This window comes from Mchenga conophoros, linkage group LG16 (assembly GCF_057382185.1).
Source record: "Mchenga conophoros isolate Kocher_MC1m ecotype Shallow Benthic linkage group LG16, M_conophoros_male_GT1.1, whole genome shotgun sequence".
NCBI lineage: Eukaryota > Metazoa > Chordata > Actinopteri > Cichliformes > Cichlidae > Mchenga > Mchenga conophoros.
This window is the reverse complement of record NC_140541.1, coordinates 7,497,766-7,518,798: the sequence shown is the minus strand read 5'-3', so window position 1 is coordinate 7,518,798 and position 21,033 is coordinate 7,497,766. Positions and strand designations below refer to the sequence as shown.

Here is a 21,033-nt window from a genome sequence, read left to right as displayed (position 1 = left end):
AAGAACTGACGTCATTACAGTCAGGGCGGGAGCAGCGGCTTCGCTCATTCATTTCCAGTGTGGACGCGTAGGGGTGAACATCTCCTGCTCTGACAGCAGCTGGGGGCGACTGCTGTGTGAGGATGATCTGCCGCCTGTGAGCACTTTGGCACGGGCGAGGTACCCACGGTAGCACCGCTGCTTGTTGAGAGTAAGAGCCATGCGTCCTTTCATGTCAAAAAGTGGTCATAAGTCGTCCTAATAACACCAGTAAAAGTTGCCATATTTGACTATATGCTTTTTAGAAATAAAGTTGCTAAGGGGGTCTGAAAACTCGCTAAATATTGCGACAAAGTCGCTAAGTTGGCAACACTGTTTCTAACTGCAAGAACATTTTTAACAAAGCAGCGTTTGTGCTTAATTGAAACTCTAGGTTCCAAAGTCAATTTTTTTTTTAAAGTAGTCATAATTTTCCTGTTTGCAGAAGGGACCTCTCCTGCTTGCACATTGCGTAGCTTTTATTCATTTGGTAAATGGCAGTCAGGCCATTCAGGACTTGGTATGGAGTGTAGGAATTTGAGGGAGAGGATGTTGAGGTAGAGCTGGTATTCTCACAGCCTCTGTGTGAGCGTTGCTTTGTTCCAAAGTGGTGTGAAGAAGAGGAGATGGACAGAGAAAGGGGTGGGGAGGGGGGGACGGTAAGGAGGGTGGCACTTTCTGGTGAAGGTCACAGGGTTAAGTCGATGGGGATCCTTGGAGACGGGGCCCTGCAGAAAAGATGGTAATGCTCCAAGCCATGATTCATCGCAAAGGCATCCATCTGCCTGTGCTTGTGTGTGTATGTGTGTGTTTGCAAATGACGTCATCCCATCAGTCCCCAGGCTGTCATGGGCTGACAGGCACGGGGCTGTGAAGGAGCAGTGTTTTCATTTCAACGGGCAGAATGATGGAGTGTGGAGGGGGCGGAGCTGCTCTCTGAATGGCAGGTGCCGCACTGTTTGCTGTACTCAGGGGAAGTGGATTTCAGGTTGTTGACTGCGTGCATACTTGTTTGGCAGCAGCACTAGTGACATGACTCGAAAGTTGAGCTCCCGCGGAGCACATTAGCTACTTTCAATATTTTCACTTTTTCGTCTGCTTCGTGTTCGGTATCTGGAGCTCAAGTTTCATTTTAATCACAGTTTACTTTATATAGCCGTCCCCTGCTGCCGGCCTCAGACTGCACGGCAGTCTGAGGCAGGTTAATTGAAGGGAGCTGCTGTGGGAGACAGGGAGATGAGCTGTAACTATCAATACGGGCCAGAGCACACTTACTGGTATTTTACTGTCTGCAGGAGCTTAATATAACTTCATGATGCTAGGATGCTAAGATTTTCATTGGGAGTGACCAGGATGGATGAATTTATGACTATATCAGAGGGACAGCTCAGGCTGAGAAGTTTGGAGACAAAGTTAGAGTTATAGTTGAGATGGTTTGAACATATGCAGAGGAGGGATAGAGACTATATTGGACAAAGGATGTTGAGGATGGAGCTGCCACAGGAGGAAAATATGAAGACCTCAGAAAAGATTCATGGATGTAGTGAAGGTGGAGATGCAGAGGGTGGGTGTGAAAGAGGAAGATGCCAGGGATAGGGTGATCCACTCTGACGGAAAACTGTTTTTTACACTTCGTTTAGTTTATCAATTCCAAACTGTATTGTTTGCATTTAATCCTCCTTCATCATCTCTGTTTCTAGTTGCAGCAACATCTTTGTGGAGCATCTGTATTCTCCATTATTCATTCTACAACCTATAGTGGCTTTTATACATATATATTTGTTGGGAGATCTTTTGATGATCATATGGAGACCTGGTGTGGCTGTCTAGTTGTTAGTCCTCTTTTTTAATAGTTGATGTTGGTCAGGTTGGAGTTCCACTGTTAGCATAATGTTTATCAAAGCATCAGATTTATTACTTGTAGTAACAGATCTGAGTTTGATGTTCCAAGTATGGCATCAACATGTCAAACATTTTTTCTCTTCAGCTGGCAACAGAGTAGCGAGAGCAGGAACACCACAGTTTCCTCTTAACGTGTGCGTGTTGTCTTTCTGCATCCATCCCTCGAGGCGTGTTTCCCATTTGATTCAGCTCCTCACCCCGACCGTCAAACTGAAACGATCTACCACCATCCTCACAATGGCCCAGGGGTTAAAGCACTATTACCTTAAGCTGTATTAGAAGAACGACAGTAAAAGTCAGCCTCGCACACAAAAGCAGTCCCCATTTCCCGACTCTTTATGCCTCCAGATGTCTACAGTGGAATTAAATTGTGCAAACTTAGCATGACATTTAAAGCACAGTGTGTAACATCAACTCGACACAGTTGTTTATAAAGCTGCTGTGGTGAATGTGTTCGTCGCATTTAAGTCTGGTATGATCTCTAACAATGCTTGGGATCCTGTAGCTAACTTTGTCTGCGGTTGCAGCGCTGCGCAGGTAGCGTAGAGCATATTAGCTGTGTGCTGCCGAGGCTAATGAGCAACATTCACGTCCGGCACAGTAAACAAATACTCATTGATGGGTGTGAATCTGTACAACAAGAAACATCTTTACTTTGATGTATGTCGCTAACAAAGACAGTATTGACTAGCAGGGGTTTAAGCTGCATCCAAAAGAATCAAGAATGACATTTAAAATAATTAAGAACTGTTTGCCTGCAGTGTCTTGGCAGCAGAAACTGTTCTGCCACAGTAATAAAAAAACAATCACACAGTTGTGAATTGTCTATGAATATAAGCTGAGAATAAAAGCAAGAAAAGAAATCCCAAGATAACGTGCAGATGTTTGAGCAGCTCGTTAGGCCGCGGATTGCGCTGTTCAGTGTGGCGTTTTCACTCATTAGCAAGAATTTATGCAGAGGCTAATCATCCAAAATCATGAACTTCCATCCCTTAAAGCATAGTTGATAAACTCCATGATCTGTGAGATAAGAGATCTATTTATATACTCTACATTTTGTCCGCAGAATGGTTTTGGCAGTTCTCTTAAGTTCTGATTAAATGTCCTTAGAATGTTTTATTTCCTCTTAAATTATTTCTGAGCTACACGCTTTGCAGTGAGGATCTGGAAAAAAATAAAATAAAGATCATTAAGTCAAAACTTTATTCTCCCAGCAGAGCGTTTTACAGAGTCTTAGGGCTATACAGTTTTAGGTCTCTGCCACTGAGTTTTAATTTAAGCAAAATGAAGATCCAGAAAAGAAAAGAAATGGCGTCACCTGAGGACAAATTTACACATAAAGAAGTTTTAGTTAAGAGGAGCTTCACAATGAATCAAAGTTTTTGCCTTTTTAACTCTTGGAGTTTGTTCGAGTTCTCCATCTGGCGAATGAAATTGTGACCCAGTTTAATGTTGACTCTTGTTTGGCCTCAGTTGGCAGGCTTCGCTGAATGTTGGGTCACAGCTTCGTCCCACTGGCCAGTTTTCCTGGCAATCCCCCAACATGTAGATAATTATCAATTCTGCGTGACATTAATCCTTTAGGGAGGGAAGGAAATAAAGAGAATAAGAAAGACATGAATTGTTGCTATATAATGGCAGACTTTTTTACATTTAGTTAACCTCCTCCTTGGGCAGGGAGATCAGAGAAGAGGAGGAGATGGGGAGGAGGATGAGTAAAATGAGGCCAGTGACACATAACGGGGGGTCCTCTGGCACCTGCTCATAAACCGTACAGTTAATGCCAAGAAAGGGACATCTCTCAACCCCTCTAAACAAGAGCCAGAGCAGCTCCGGTGGCCAAGGCAGACTGTGTGTATGCTCATGCATTAGTGTGTTTGCAGTGCAGTCGCGCAGCGCTGCTGTACTGCATCCATAATTAAGCCCAAGACATACCCATCAACAGGAATATAATTGGGCAGTGGGAGGGTGGAGGTGGTGGAGTGGAGGTGAGTGCTGCAAACTTTCAGAGAGAGAAGAAAGGATAAGAAGGAGGGAGCGAGAGAGAGAGAGAAAGCCATTTACATGCTAATGCTGTCCTCAGCCCTTCAAATGCCTCGTTGCGTGCTTTGCCCGCTACCCTCGAATAAGCTCCGGGCTGCCAAGCCAGTCGCCATGTTTACACAATAAACAAACAGCAATGAGGTTAAAGTCTTTTCATGCATCTTTTTGAGCGTGCCTACAGTATTAGCAACAGTGTGCTGTTGCGTAACTGTTGTAAGCGTCTGAAGGACTCAGCTGACTGATTTTCGGCCTCTTTTGTCATCACCGGACTTTTTTTTTCTTCTTGTTTTTGTTTCCTAGGCGACAGAATGGGCACCGGACGAGGAGACCAGGGGGTCCTGCCAGAGCAAAGGCAAAACAGAGGTAACCTCCATCACGCCCCCAATTACAACACTTCATGTCAGCACTGCCTGGCTTACAGAGAGGCCATTTTGATATCTTCTGGCTGTCGTGGCGAGGTCCTTGTGGGCCTCATGGGAGGGCTCTGTGCAGAGCAGCTATTTCAGACCCTTCAATCAAGTGTTGTTTTTCTTGCAGTGAAGAGAGAGGGCAAAAGGGAAGGGAAAGAAAATGTGCACAAGAGAGTCTTGGGTGAGACTCTCAAAAGGACTTCCTCTCAAACATATCTGATAACAATTGGTTCGATCAGTATTCCTGCTTCAATGATTTTTGTAAGAACTAATTGCACCACAGTTTTGTTTTGGGTTTTTTTTTCCTCTCACAGTGTCTATACAGTGAAGACTGATACCAAATATACAACAGGCTATCATTTTTCTTCGAAACCTGCATCACCGCAATTACCTCAGTCCTTAGCCGCAAAGACCAATAAATCCATTCTCAGCCTTTGTTAAAGCAGATTTGATTCTTTTTATTAAAACACATTCTTGCCTTATTGTAGAGCCCATGTCAGTGTCGCAGACAGGCTTCCATTCAGTTACAAACGAGTATTCATATTTCTGAACAATAGACTCACAAGAGCAAAAGCTGCACACTGAATTGCTTTGCTTTGATTGCATGCCAGGCCGGTACCCAAAGACTTGGTCCATTGTTCTTTTCAGCAACACGTCCAAGAGTATTTAGCTAACCACCTCAGCTTTTGCTCTACTTCAACTTTTCCAAAGTGTTCTCCCCCTTCCTTCTTCTCTGCAGACCGAATGTCAGAACTACGTCAGAGTCCTGCTGGTGAACAAGACGGAGGTCATAACGTGCGGAACCAATGCTTTCCAGCCGCGTTGTATCGCCAGAGAGGTAGTTATGTGTGTGTCCGGCTGTGCGGGTTTTGTCGAAACGCAATGAAAAGGCTGCAGATTTAACGCACCGCCCGTCTCGCTCCGTTTCTGTGCCCTGCATTCAGGTGGGCAACTTGAGCAGCGTGCTGGAGAGCGTGAATGGCGTGGCCCGCTGCCCGTACGACCCTCGTCACAACTCCACGGCGGTGGTGACAGAGAGCGGAGAGCTGTATGCCGCCACTGTTATCGATTTCTCCGGCCGTGACCCCGTCATATACCGGAGCTTGGGCGGCATGCCACCACTCCGGACTGCCCAGTACAACTCCAAATGGCTGAATGGTACAGAATCACTGCACGATCACACTGACGTCCTATTTGAGTGTCATTTATTTAAGTGTGTCTTTTTTTAACTGTGCTTCAGATAATGAGTATTTTCATCACCAATTAAAATTCTAGTTAATTACTTTGCTACTCAGTATTTTGTGAAATATGGCCACCAGAAATTCCCAAAAGGAGGAGGCGTTGTTCAATTCTGTTACATAAATGTTGAATGAAAAAGCAGAGACGTGCAGAAAATGCTTATGCTGCAGAGCTGCGAGCTTGTGTTACTGGCGCTCTTGGGTTCATTTTAGAGCTTTTAAATCCTCCAATTTCAGGGGTGTGAGTTACAGGTTTGCTTGTGTTCGACTGAGTAAATGTTCCATTATATTTTTCTGTCAGAGTCCAGAAATCTAATCAAATAAAACTAGTAATCTGATCAGTAATCTGACCTGTTGAACCTGAGATAATCCACAGGGTTATACTGTGTCAAATAGAAAATACCTGCTGCTGTTTCTTTAAACATTTCTCAGGTCCTGTCTTGAGCGGCAGATGGGCTAAGTCGGCACTTTTGCTTCCAACACAATTCCCTCCTATGTTAGAGCCAAGATAGATCAATCCGGCATGCTTTTTTTTCAAAGGTCTACAAAGACAACTGTGATTGAAGTACTGTGTAGAACACAGAGTTACAGGTTAGGCATAGGAATTGGTGGGATTTACAGAATGGCGGGGAACATGAAATACTGTCGGTCCGTCTGGTGCTGGTGTCAGTAATCTCCCAGCTGCTGACACTGTGCCTTTTTTCCCTCTACTGTAAACATTAAAACACAATCTGACTCAAGCAGAAATGTAGCAGGACCGTCCACTGAAAAGCGCTGTCATCGAGTTTCTTTGATATGCAGCAGCACTGAGATAACTGGATGTGTTATATAAAGAACATGTGCGATTCTGGAAGTAAAGGTCAGATTCATTTTCAGTCTCACAGACAATGTCAGATGACTAACAGTTCTTTCAAAGCCTGGATGTATATTAAACTCTCTCCTGGTTTAATTATCTGTATAAAATACGAGCAGCCGTGTCAGAAAACGTCTTTCTTTATGTAATGAGGGCAGTGACTAATGACTATTTTCATTACTGCTTGATTCCGCCCTCTTATTTTCTCAGTTTTTCCACTGAACATTTGGCCTATTAAATGTCAGACAGATCACCAAAGTCCCAAACGGTGAATCTGTTTCGTGCAGTCGGAATAGCTTGTTTTGTCTGCTGGCTTTCGTGAAAGAGACGTGAAAGAGAGAAACGCAGCCAATCCATCATTTAGAGCTGATGGCGACTGATTGTCTTTCACTGTTAAAAAAATTAATAGTGTAAACTGTATTTCTTGCTGTAAGAATAGGAAAATGCTGTGCAACTAAAAGGTGGGTGAGTCTGATGGTGTGAGTGTGTGGTAGTGATAGCAGACAGATGAGAGAGTTGCAGGTCCGGGATGAGGATGAGAGGGAAGCGGGAAAGATTGAGGACTGAGGAGTCAGTGAGCGGTGTAATTATTCCTCACAGCAGGGAGAGGGTGAAATTACAACACACAGCATGCTTCGCCCCATCCCGGGGACTCCGCCTGTGTGTGCATGCAAGTGTGGGCTTGAACATGCATGTATGTATTTAGACTGTGTGCAAGCTCCACATGCTTCCACGTGTGCTTTATTGGCACAGGAAGAAAGCCTGTTGACGGGAAGTGAGCATAAAAAAAAAAAAAGATCGAGTGCACATCAGCATAATCACAGCTGGCTGCACGCACAGTGAAGCACACATGTCGCCCTCCACTCCGCCGGTCGAAGCCTGCTTTGCTTCATGGCTGATGCTATGAGTGTTATGGAGTTGTGTTCCCCGGTGAATTTGGGGTGTGAATGAAAATCTCATTTCCAGCTCTGAGCCTCTCCAGTTCAGCAGAACCAAAGGCGGGGAGGGGGTCCTGGATCTAATCAGTCTCTTCTCTTATTGGATTGGTTGCCTGCCAGGTGCTGACCAACTGTTTCCCATCATGCATCTGAATGTCACAAGGAGCTACATGCACAGTCTCCTGAGGAAAAAGTCCTAAGAAAATGCCTGCATGCTTCTCTCGGTTTCCTCACAGGTCTCATTGGTAGCCACATGTTTATTTATGTTTTTGCTATTAGCCTTCGACCTCCTCTCAGCTCTCGGAAAAATGTTTCTCGGCAGATCATTTTATTTATTAAGTGATAGTAAAAATCTTAATGACACTACAAATGCAAAGCAAATACTGAGCATGTCTCCAACTTTCTTTTTAAATCTGCTCCTGGCAAGAAGAGTATAGCATTAGTTCAGGTAGAGCAGTGTATAAGCCAGTTGGCATGAACTGCTTCTTTCATGCTTCCCTTTGAGTGGCTCAATCCTCAGCTGCTCATCTGCCAACTGACTTGTAACATCTAATCATATTCATAGATGCACACAAAGAACTTCATAGCCAGAGTTATATTACTCTGCTGATACCTCTCCAATGCTCCAGCCGCTGCTCTTGGACAATGCTGTGGGCCTTGCAGAGCTTTATTCTTTGCACAGCAGGATTCTTGTTGCTACAGTTAGAGCCCCCTTAAAGCATTTTATTGCTGTTATGCAATCATTTCTTTATAAATCATGAATTTTTTTGCACAACTTTGTCAGACTATAATAAAATTAAAAGTTAAAGTGGATCCATTATAGTCATTTCCAGCTCCATATTTTTATCATGAGACTGTACTAGATAACATTTTCATAACTCGGTTCACAATAATTATTATGTATCTTATACTGGACCTTACTGCAGCCCCTCATTTCAACCTCTGTTTGAAACAAGCTGTTTTAGCACCCTTCTCACATCCTTTAACCCAGCTTTTTTCTTATTGGCTGCTCTTCACAAACAGAAGGATTGAATGGCAGGTGGGTGGAGCTTCTGTGCTCACATCCAAAGCAGGTTGTTTTCAGAATCCAAAGTAAGGATGAGTATAAATCTACTTTAGGTTTGAGCTCCGGATGAACCACAAACTTTATATTTCCTTCATCCAAACCAAATATTCCAGTAACCTAAAGCTGCATACACACATACTCACCCTCGGTCTGTGTGCAGTGTGTGCGCTCTTACTTTGTCTGCAAAGGAAAAAAAGGTTGGAAGTATAATCCTCAAGGACATATGTTTCCTCCAAATCTTATCTGGCAAAACAAATTAGTTTAGTACAAAACAAGTTTTTGCAGGAGATATATTCAGACATCTTTTGCCCACTCTTTTAGCAGCTAAGCCAGCTGAGAAGTGAGACATGTCAAAAAGACACAAAACGAACAGTTCTGTGTAAAAATGAAAACAGAGATCATCAGAGGCTTCTAACCTGCTTACAAAAGAGCTCGTCTGTCCCGTTGATGTAATTAAACTACCCGACATCACCCATCCCACCTGTGTTTAGCAGAGCATCTTTGCATTCCTGCAGCATCCCTTTGCTTGAATAATAAATAGCCGTGCACTTTCAGCAGTGATTGTGTTTGATCTAAGGCATCATGTGACGTTACTGGAGGCAGCTTTACTCCAGCACCCAACCAGCCTGCCAGATTGAACAATCTGTTTATCACTTAGCAGGGTACAGAGGGAAAAAACAAAACTCTGTTCATCACAGTTTGCACCCACGCAGCTTCAGTAATATTATGCAGAATCTGTCAGCTCCACCTGCCCTTTGCCTGACACACGTACAGTGCGTACAGTAAACACAGGTACAGTATGTAAACACAGAACGACTCAAGCACACCGAATACACACACTTATCCCTTACATTAGCTCACCAGCTTTCATATAACAGTTCCTTAGCTTTAAAGGGAAAGTAGCACTAACACATTATGATGGTTTTGCAGTGTCAGTCACCCTGCAGGCATGGCAACTCTCACTTGTTCATCAGCACGCCTGTTTGCACCGATTAACAGTCTAAATGGGGGATCGGAGTTCATTACAGAGATCTTGACAAAGGTTTGACAAATCTTTTTGCCACCGCTGTAAACACTGTGATTACCTTTGGGTTTCATGTATAATAAAAATGCTAATAACAAGCTCTGTTTCTTTAATAGCATTTGTACTCGCCTTCGATTTGAAATACCAGCTGAGGATGAACTGATAAGAATCACAAGTAAATTTAATTTAACTCGATAAGTCGATTAGATCACCTGCTAAATTAGCCACCGCTGCTTTCCTCACATTCTCGCAGAGTAATTATGGCGGTCGGGGAGCGAGGTCTTTGGCACTCGCCGCCCCTTTAATAAAACTTGATTACAGCGTTGAAAAGTTGGGATCCCTCCTCCTGCTGATTGTGTCTTTCTTCTTTTGATACCACGGGAGCTTTGGTTTGTGCTCGGCCCAAACTGCCAGTTATTTTCATCACAGATGCTGTCGCTGTGTGTGGAGAAGCGGATTAGTTTTCTCCCTGCTTTGTGTAAAAATTACAATCTCTAAAAAGACTCGGTAGGCTCTGATGCACATTCCAACACGGCTGTTAACAGGTCATGTCCATCCTGTTTGTGCATGTGGAAGCTTGTGTGTGTGTTTGTAATCGCAGTATCTGCCTTTTACATTTTCATTATGTGTGTGCATGTGTCTGTGCAAATTAAGGTATTCTTCCATTCATGTTTTGCCCGTGTGAGTGTGCATGTGCCCGGATGTGCTATAAGTTACAATAAATGGGTCCCAAGGGAAAACAACAGCAGCAGCAGTGTGTTTGATCATTTCTGCACATGAGCAGTGCTCATCTGAAAGAAGAAGAAAACACAGCGGTAGAAAACAAATCTTCAGCGTGATGCTCCGTGTCAAAACAGCCGTGTGGGTGTTAAGCTGGAAGTGTCGCAACAATTTAATCCTCTCATGAAAAACAAGACGTCTTCTACTTAGTGATCGTTAACAACCTCAGCTTTTTATTAACACTTATGAATGTTTTTCTGCAAAACCCTCAAAATACACTCATCACCTGTAAAAACAGGTCATTTCAATTATATGCAATACTAAAAACAACTTTTTTAGGTTTATTTTTATGCTACAAACTAGGATTGTAAAGTTTAGCGTTTCATTAAAAGTATCACACAAGAAACTACACTTGATGTGTCTGCACATGTCTCCGGCGTACATAAAGCCAAGACTGTCACCACGAGAAGATGCTGCAACAAAAAGAAAGTGAGTTTTCAAACGAGCCTGTCCTGTTAGATTTCTGCCAAACACAAATGTACAAGTCGAAGCGCCCTTTTCCCCCTGACAGCAGACAGCAGTAAATTAGTGTTTGGTGATGAGTCATTCGTGTCTAAAGAGTGACAGTAACGTCCCTCTTGTTCTGTGCCGTTTACCTGATAACCCACTGAGCAGAGAGGCCCATTAATCATTTTCTATGTGTCCCCACCCGCACCCCCCCTTTTCCCAGGCAATAAAAGCAGCGCGGACATGTAGTTAAACAGAAATCGCTCCATGGATTTACCATCAAAATATCAGACAGATTTATTAGTAACCGTTTTTTATCTGCTTCCTATCCCTCTCTGCGGCTTCTCCTCATTTACACATTTGACATTTAGGCTCCTTTTCCAGACCATCTCAAACTGGGGTGGCAGGAATTCAAACTTGTGCTTGCATTCAGTAATAAGGAGCAAAAGGGTCAAAGCAAACAGCATCTACAAGATAAATGCTGCAAATATTTCTGTGCTGCAGGAGTAGATGTAATGATCCCCTCTCCCCTTCTTCCCCCCCATAGAACCCCACTTTATCTCGGCCTACGACGTCGGCCTCTTCACCTTCTTCTTCCTGAGGGAGAATGCAGTGGAGCACGACTGCGGCAAGACGGTGTATTCCCGCGTGGCGAGGGTCTGCAAGAACGACATCGGCGGGCGATTTCTCTTGGAGGACACTTGGACCACGTTCATGAAGGCGAGGCTCAACTGCTCTCGCTCCGGGGAGATCCCCTTCTACTACAACGAGCTGCAGAGCACCTTCTACCTGCCCGAGCAAGACCTTATCTACGGCATCTTCACAACCAATGTGTGAGTGAGCTCGAGCGCGCACACTGCCCGCCCTGTTTGACACACACGATTTGTTTGGCTTTTTTGATGCAGTCGTAGGCATTTCTAGACGCCGAGAGAAAACCCGTGGCACGCGGCCATTTCATCACGGCTCTGTGTTTGAGGTAAAGCAGTGATGCTTGCAGACGTTTAGGGCGCTGAGTGCTGCACCTGCTGAATGCGGCGCCGCTCTCTAATAAAGTTCAACCACCTGCCTTTTGTTTACACACTTTGCACTCCACTTTTATTCCAATTTATTCGCGACCGAACTGTGAAGTGCTTTTTTTGTTGCAGCATAATTGAGGAAAATAGGCTGAAATAAGTCGAGGACGAAATTTTGATGTACAGACATTTCGATTGGGTGTCTTTGCTTTGTTTTCAGTATATGATGTCTACAGTCTGTGAACACATGTGGGAAAAAATGTCATCCTGGGGGGGAAAACAGGTTTTACTTTAGACGAGGTTTCCATGTTTTTAGATCTAGTATTTAACCACATTACATAACAGTTTATCTTTAAAAGCAGGCAAAAGAGATTAGTCGTTTCAAAGAGCTCATGTGCAATCTCGATTTTCCTCCCCAAGCAATATATTATTAGCTTTATTATCAGTGTTCACATTTTTTTAAACACCCCAAGTTAACAGCCCACCAAAGAGTCTGTTCTTTCAAAAAAATGCACATTAATGGCAGAGAAAATACTTTTCTGGCATTTACTATCTAAATCAATTCAGCCTGTGCAAATGTGGGTATGAGCCTGCTGCTCAGCCGGTGTTTGCAGGTGGATTACTAAAGGAGCGTAAAATCTAAAAAAGACACAAAATAACCCAAAAGACACACAGAATGACCACAGATTCATTGAAAGGGATCGTATGTCTGCGTCCCAGGGCTCATTTCATCAGCATTTGTCTCTTATGTATCTAGTGTGACAGCATCAATATTCCTCTTTGTATCATAAAGCATAAAATTACTGTAATGCAACACTTACCCATGCATTCCTCCTCAATGTTGCCCTCGCTGTTGAATAGAAAGGATGAACAACCCCACCAAAACAAGCTGCAGCTGTGCTGAAGAGCCCTTTCAACAGCAACAAGAATATTAATAAGGGAACACTGGCGCACACACCGTAGCACTTGAACTTCTCCTCATTTAGGCCTCAGATTTCGTCACTTCATAAGGTTTGTTACTGCAACATTTTCCTGCCTGTATAGAGAGACAATTTTCCAAAGTTTGAGCCACCCCGCTGCTGCTAATGATCAGTGCGGATGCACACAGCTCTCTGCCGAGCTGGATACACAGATTGACTCATACTCTCTCTGGTGCGTTTGATTGCTCCAGGTGGGGGTGTAACACACTTCATTACAGAGAGGAAACACCGAGAACAAAAGTGTGTACATTGGAGATTATTTTGCGGCTTTTATGTTTAGTAAAAGTGTAATTGTGTCACACTCTGCTCTAATTAGAGGGTAGCAGCAAGCGCACAGCAGCTTGGTCACTCTGTTTAACACAGTAGTCCAAGAAAAGATGTCAAGGAGACATGTACATCAATATAAATTATAGCTTGGGCCTTTTTTATGTCTGCAATCCTTTAATGTGTGTTGCAGATGTGGCTCAAGTGGTAGAGTGGGGCATCTACCAATCGAAAGGTCAGTGGCTCCGTCTCAGGCTCCTCCAGTCCAGCTGTCGAAATATCCCTGGGCACGATACTGAACCCCAAATTGCCCCCAATGCATCCATCGGAATATGAGTGTCTGTATGGATGTTAGATTAAAAGTGCTCTGTGTGTTTGTGTGTGAGATTCAGAGACTTAAAGTAAGTGCTTTAAGTGCTCAAATTGAGTTGAAGGGTGCCAAATAAGTACCATTCCATTTATCTGTGACTGCATTTATTTTGAAGTATATTTAAACAGCATGTATCTCTCTCTGCACCTAGGTTCTGCAAATTATCTCAGCACATTCGTACCCTTCAATGAATTTTGACTTTTCCTTTTAAGACTTCCCTCGGGACAAATTTTGAACCTTGCATGAGATTGAGTAACTAAACACACTGAAGAATAAAGGATGAATCAAAACTAAAAACCAAGACAACACTTTCTTTCTCACTTGTGAGAAAACACTACATATACATCTACCGTTGAGTCATGAAATGCTCTTTTCCACAGTGACAAGGAAGTATGTAGCAGATGCCAAGGATGCTGCGTACATAACCTTTCTTTTTAAATTTGGAAAGTCGAATCTGAAGCCACCCAGTCCACCACTTGAGTCAAAGTCATGTGAAACTATTAAGACTTGGCGATAAACCTTGCAAGCGTGGCAAAACAATCTCTTGAACTGTACATGCACTTTGTGCCTGCGTGCGTGTAAGGTGTGCCTTTGTGTGTGTGAGGAGCCATGGCTGATGCTATTCAGATGTATTCTGAGTAGTGTCAGGGGAGAAGTTGAATCCTGCCTCTCACCTTCTGCTCTCTCACCTGTTAAGCCGCTGGCAGTTGACACTGCATTGCTGCTTCCCATCAGCCTGCAGCCATTTTTGGTGATAGATGGGAAGAGCGTGAGAGAGCAGGAAATGGCCGAGAGACAAAAGAAATGAAAAGCCAGGGGGATAAAGAAAGAGAGGAGGAGATAGAGAAATGAGAAGAGGTAATGAGAAAAATCATTAAGCTCCAAGCTTTTGTCTTTCTCCCATTGTCTCCTCCTTCAATTCTGAAGCGACTTGCCGGTCCACCCTCCAAAACTGCTTCGCTCTTTGGGGCTGGATATGTTAATGCAATCACCACCAACACTGCCTCCATCTGTCTGGCCTAAATTGAGCAGACTCACAGCTGCTCCCAGGAGTTTGGGGCTGTAAAACAAAACAGGAAGAGCTGGAACGGAGCACTTATACCCTCTGTCTGCCTGGGCCGGCTCTCGGTACTATAAATCCACCTCCTCCCTCTCTTTGTGACCGTCTTGGTTTATCCCTTGGTCACTTTAGGTTGATGTTTGGCAGACAAAACCTACAATTTCGGTCGTCAGTGAAGTTGTTCATCAAGAAATAACAGTCACAAAGTTTTGTTCTCGCAAAATTCAAAGGCGCTGCTTTGTGAAATGAGCATTTTGAAGACTTCTCTCAATTTTTCTAGATCAAACGATTAAAAAAGGGAGGCGCTGATTTTTGTATTACACTGCAAAGAATGCTGCTGTGTATAAACGGATTTAAAACATAATGGTTTTCATCCCTGTTACTCAATCTCTACACAGCCCACTAAGCAAAAGCAGCTCCCTAACAGAGCATCAGCAACCTCTTTGATCCTCCCCCCTTTTGTCTGTGCAGTGCTGAGTGTGGGTATCCTACGTTTTGGGCAGTAAAGTACATTTCCCCTCATGATTTTATGGATACAGAGTGAGAAAAATAGGATTTGTTAAGTAGCTTACATGGACAGTTGTATGCTTTAAACAGAAATGTGTGTTTTTTGCTGCGGTGCATGTTCATACCACAGGGAGAGCGTTCTGGTAGAGCATTCAGTCTGCACAGAGCCTTTTAGTTTGGACGCTTCCTTCCTCATCTGCTCTTTGCAGCTTGATGAGCTCCCTTCAGAAGCAGACACAGCACAGCTTTTTAGCAATGCTTCCAAAATGCCTTCAGCAGCCACAGTTAGTGAGACAGTTGCCCTCCGTGGCACTACAACTCCTGTGCTGACACACGTTTAAGCCTCATTGCAGTTTCCAACTGGAAGCCAAAGTAAACTTTATGTTAGCATGATGATATTACCAGTTTATTGTTTTTTTCTGATTTTGGTTGGTTTGTAAAACCGTTGATTGAGCCATGAATTCACATCAGGTAATTAGAGAAAAAAACAAAGAAAAAAAAAGCCACCACCGTCCAACAGAGCACGTCAAGCTGTGAGGAAGGTTTTAGCATTCCATCAGAATAAGGACACTTAAGTCCTAAGAGCACAGCCAGGTCTTTTAATTAACTCAGGTTCCTTATTGGCAAGGTCCTTCTGCGCAGTGATTCTCCCGCTGAGGTGTCTAACCTGCCATTACTAACTAATTATGAGCCTCCTTATCTATTTCTAGGTGACTTCACTGACCCCCTCCACTTCTCCCGTTCTTTGAGGGGTCTCATATTGGAGAGGTTAGCAGGGGGATATGGAGTACTGCAACAAATGGTCCATTAATTGATTAGTGTGTAATTTGTGTAAGTGATTTATCTATTAAGTAACTTATGAGGCAAAAGTGCAGAACATTTGATGTCTTCAGCTTTCTAAATGAAATGATCTGCTGTATATCTCTCTAAACTCTGTGCATTTGGGTTTTAGATCAGTGGAAAGAACAAAATTAATCATTGCACTGATGCACTGATGCCCGACTTCCACTGTTCACACGATGGATATTTTTTCAGTCTTTTGAAAAATGGACTAATCTGAGCTTTTAGGCCGGATTAAGTGTTATCTTTGCATGCAACTAATGTGAATGGAATTGATGTAGAGATTTCTTTAGGTCTAGATTGTACTACAGACAAGCAGGTTCACGCTACAGTGTCCAGACTGCCTCGTTCAAAGGCAGATTTAGCAGAGCGATGAGTTTATTTTGGGAAAGTTATATAAATTGTTGGACACGTATCCTTCGAATTTGACAGTGGAAAGCGGTGCAAATAGATCTTTAACTCCGACTTGTAACTTCCACAAATACTAATTTCATTAGAGGATAAATGATCTCTAGCTTCAGCCACAATAGTTACTTGGCGCGTCATACTTTTAGTGCAAGTCACACTCACTGAGACATACCCCTGACTTACTCACAGAACACCTAGGGACCCTGAGAGCCCTCCTATCCTTGGAAAATATGTGACTGACTTCAAGCCAGATCAGATTTGACGTGTACGATAAATGATATTCTGGGCAGTCGAGTGAGACAAGCCACATAACTACCATATTTCTGATTTTACACAATGTTCTCTTCCCGTCACATCACTGACATCCAATCTACCTTGAAATGAACTGGGAGTCCATCTTGAAGACTGGGCCTGATCTGAATACAGCTTCACGGACTCTTCTGCTTCTGTATTTCCACTATTTATGTTACAGCTTTCACACAAACACACATTTTTATTAACATTTTCTTTACTTTCTCTAATTTTTTGACCCGTTTGATTCACCACGCAGCAAATATAGGTCACATTTTTAAGAGATGAAACCCCCCACCGAGGTTCAATTGTGTGTCAGATTGTTATTGTCGTCGCTGGGATTTTTTTTGTGATGTCTCCAATCTAACACCTGGATTTTTGTGCAACCTATTGAACTCGTGGCATTGTTTTATTGTTTAGTGTAGGTGTTGCTGACTCAGTCTGCCTCTGAATGTGACTGTTTCGGGGCAAAGCTGTTGCTTTTGCTGGCGTATTGTTGTGCAGTATAAAAATATGTATGGATAATCCTGGCAGCCTCTGTTCAATTTCTGGTCCCTGCAGCCATGTAGCTGTGCTGAGTGGGCCCTTTTCCTTTTTTGCTGCGATGCAGGTATTCGACGAGGTTGAAACATTGGCCTTAATGTGGTTTGAGCTGTACCCTTCCTCACACAAAACGAGGTTAGGTGCATTAGCTAAAAAGCTGGGGATTCTGATGTGTGTTAGCGCTGCACGTGCATTTTGCTTGTCAAATCTTTTTTTTTTTTTAATGCAGCAAGTTAAAAACAGACTCACTAGGGACACAGTTCGACCAGTCAGGTGATGCTACCAGGAAAAAAAATGTTTAGTAAGAAAAAGGAAGCTCACAAACAAAACGAACGTGCAGCAGCAGCTGTGCCACCTCCAAACTAAAAAGATAAGATTATCAGGTGAGATGCATATAAGCCTCTTGTGTTTACCAGACACTCTCTGGTGTTCTGATCTTTGCTGATTGTGGTTTGCAGGGAGCCATGAAACCAGGCTGAGCGAGGAGTTCATTACTTTCCTTACACCTTTTTTTTTTTTTTTTTTTTTTTTTATTTGAACTGATCTTGGAAAAGTGCCACGGCATCTGCAGAATTAAGTTTTCAGTTCCTTCAGTTTTACTTGAAGGATAAAGCCTTCGTTTTTGCTATGTCTTTCTTATTGGCAGCAAGTCTTGAGAAGGCATGACAACTGGCAATGTGTTAATATAGTTTCCTTTTTAATTTCCTTAAACAGCTGGCCCTGCAGGTTTTTTTTTAGCAGTAAACAGAGGAGTTGTTGGACTATTTTCAGCAGTGCATTAATTCACATTGGGTGATATAATGAGTATCTCTGGCAGCACGACCATGTTTAGGGGCCTGGAGTTAAACTTAACTGCAGTGTGTTTATTGCACTAAAGACATCTTTTTGTGATCTGAATCTTGTGGTTTTACCAAGCTTTGGATCCACATACAGTCCATGCCAAGTCATTGTGATGTTAACAAACCGGTTTGACATGATTTAAGCTTTGTGACATGGCGTGTTATCCTGTTGATAGCAGCCATCAGGAGATGAATACACTGTTTTCAGTGTATTTTCTGTGTTTGTTGTAATGAGTTGTTATTTGACTGACTGTTTGAGGCAGTCTGGCCATTCTCCTCTGACCTCTGTAATCAAAAAGGGATCTGAGACATCCAGCGCACTGGATATTTTCTCTTTCCCATCTAATTCTCTGTAAACCTTGAAGATGGTTGTCTAAGAAAACCCCTTGAGATCAGCAGTTTCTGAAACAACCATACCATGTTCAAAGTCTCCTAAATCACCTCTCTTCCGCATTCTGATGCATGATTTGAACTTTATAGGTTGTGTTGATCATGTCTACATTCCTTAAACATGTTAATACCATGTGACTGGTTGATTAGATATTTATGTTAACACATGTACCAAATAAAATGCTCTGTGATAGTAAAATATCAGCAAATTGAGTCATTATGTAAAATAGCAATAACTCAGTATTAAAAAATTAAAGAACTTGACCTTTTAAACATTTTATACAGATACGTTGTGTCATTATCATTACTGATGCACTTATGAATAAGCAGTACTTTGATGCTGCACCAAGAGATGACTCATTTTAGCTGCAGATAAAAACAGGCAGTTTAACCCTCTCAGGCTCAAATTAAGTTTTTGTTGCTAATGCACAAAAGAATACCTGCAGTGGTACTTCTGAGTAAAAAAAAACCTCATAAAATATGTATGTGGGGTAATCAGGTTGTTAGCTTTTAACTGTTGCAAATCTGCAACGCCTGCCTTGAGAGGGTTAATAAAAATAGAAATATATAGTACGACTGTAAAAATACAGCACTGCAAAATCAGCGCCAAGTAGCTACAAAACATGTTATATATTGGTTTGGAGAGTGTTCAATAATCAGTGGATATGGAGGTAATGCATATCTAACAGAGAGGCAGAGCCTCGTCAACCTGATCTTTCTTATTCTACCTTCTCTTTCGAACTCCTTCCATTTCTGATGCTCTGCAAAAAGCCACACACCTGCAGGGGAGCACAGTAAAAACCATACAATGAAAAATCCAGAGAAACACATATCGTGTGTAGCATTAAATTAAATTGGTTCAAACTGGAGTAAAGAAATCGGACAGAGAGTGATGGACATGGATACATTCTGTAAAATAAGACAGGGAATTAAAGGGACAACCAGTGAGAGGATGAGGCTGCTGGAATGAGATGAATCACTTGAAGAAGTAACTTCACTCATATTGACAGTAATCATTGTGGTCCCGGGCCTCGGAGAGTGGCAAAGCAGCGGCGGCAAACAGCATAGCAGATGTCAAACAGCTTTTCAATCACTTTCCCGGGCTTTTAAGCAGGCTCAAAACATATGGGTTGCATCCATTAGTGCAATAGGCTGCAGTCCTTTCACTGCACCCTTTTGCTCTGCTCTCTTGGCATTACCTCTCAAATAACCTGGACGATGTCAGGCTTTCTGTGACCGAATGCAGCTTTAATGCAAGCTGTAGCTACGGTACGACCACGGAGCCACAGTTTAACTTTCTATTATGTCAAACTGTGTAGTTGTGCCTGTGTGAATGTGCAAACTGTTGTGGCTATATCCCTCAGTGACTGCAGCGCATTTGCCTGTGGTTTCCTCCAGTTGGGGTTTGGTTACTGCTGGCTCACCACAGCGGCTCACTCTGCTTTACACATTTTCTCTCTGCCTCCCTGCCACTCTTTTCTCTACCAGAGCCATTGGAAAAGAAAAAAGGAAAAAAAAACCCAGAAAAAGTCCTTTACTGAAGTGTGCAGGCTGTTTTCCTCAATGGCCTTTGAGTCAGTCAATGAGCCACCTGTTTGGCTTCTCCCAATGTTTAGTCAGAACTCATTTGGAGCTGCACAGCACTTTGCTTCCCTGCGGTAATGACAGAACGCATTAGTTATTTCACTGCCCTGAACTGGACCACTGAGAAAGTAGTATTCAACGCAAAAATCAACAGAAGAAACCAGCACTCTCCCAGCAGACCTTAGAAACAACTCTGAGGTAAGAATGGTAACTTAAATGCACTTTAGAACAGCACACAGCAACACTACATATGAGCGGGCGTAGGGAGGTTTGGGGTCTTCACTCACCCCGGTTCTGTTAGCCGTCAGGGCTTGGGGGGCTGGGAGGAGGTGCTGGCCGTCAGATTGGGGTCCGGGATGCGGGGCCTCCCTGCTACTGCAGATAAGGAGGCGGTCCGCTTGCCTCCACCCCAGAGAGAAAGGTTACATCTCCTGGGTCTAGGTGTGGCTTGCCCCTCTGGGGGCGGGGGTACCTGGACCTGGGATATAGAGAATGTTTGGGGAGTGCGACTGTCTGTGCAGTGTCTATTTGTGTCTGTCTACACGTTGGGTGAGTGCCGAGTATTTGGTTGTGTATATGGGGTGGGAATGCACGTCTGTGTCCGCGTGCGCCTGTTCGTCTGTGTCTATATGTCAGGTTGGGTCTTAGACTCAACCTCTCTGGGTACATCTCAGGCCCTCTAAAGTACGGAGGCCTATCTCCCCTCACCACACTCCCTGCCGGTGGCTGATGCCCTCAGACGTTGGTGTGTTGGTAGTTCTTGTCGACTCGGGCTGGGCGCTCATGTATGTACCGGCTCACTCCTGGTGGCCGATTGGCAGGGCCAGGCGCCTGTGGCCCGCCTGGGCCCCTTCCAGGGGGTGGGGTGCCCTCAGGCCTCTGGGCCTGAAACTCGGTCCTCTCTGGCACAGCTGGCTGCCGGCAGAGCCCGCGGGCACGCCACTGCAACCCCCTCTGGCCCCTGCTCCGTAGCTGCTGGGTGACCTCTCGTTTGGGGCTCTACTCAGCTCTTCCCAGGAGGGTGGCACGGTTCCCCCCCTTTTTGGTGGTCCTCCTCGGGTCCTCATACTCTGGGGCCTCTGGATGTCTGGGGCCTGGATCTCCTCCATACCTGCTTCATACCCTGGTGGACGGGGCTGTGGCTCCCCACACTCCCTAGCAGATCGTTACATGGAGAAACCTTTGGAATACAAGCATGCTGATCCACACAGGTATGCACACAGGT

The 21,033-nt window shown here is 43.8% G+C and overlaps 1 protein-coding gene across 5 annotated transcripts in view; it reads left to right on the top strand.

Moving 5' to 3' along the window:
• sema5ba (sema domain, seven thrombospondin repeats (type 1 and type 1-like), transmembrane domain (TM) and short cytoplasmic domain, (semaphorin) 5Ba) overlaps nt 1-21,033 on the top strand; it is a 211,324-nt gene that overhangs the window by 141,037 nt on the left and 49,254 nt on the right. For all 5 annotated transcript variants that reach the window (XM_085248887.1, XM_085248889.1, XM_085248888.1 and 2 more), the window contains exons 6-9: nt 4,264-4,326; nt 5,113-5,211; nt 5,318-5,531; nt 11,267-11,552. In XM_085248887.1, coding sequence (XP_085105013.1) covers nt 4,264-4,326; nt 5,113-5,211; nt 5,318-5,531; nt 11,267-11,552 — 662 coding nt within the window. The remainder of the gene's footprint in view (nt 1-4,263; nt 4,327-5,112; nt 5,212-5,317; nt 5,532-11,266; nt 11,553-21,033) is intronic.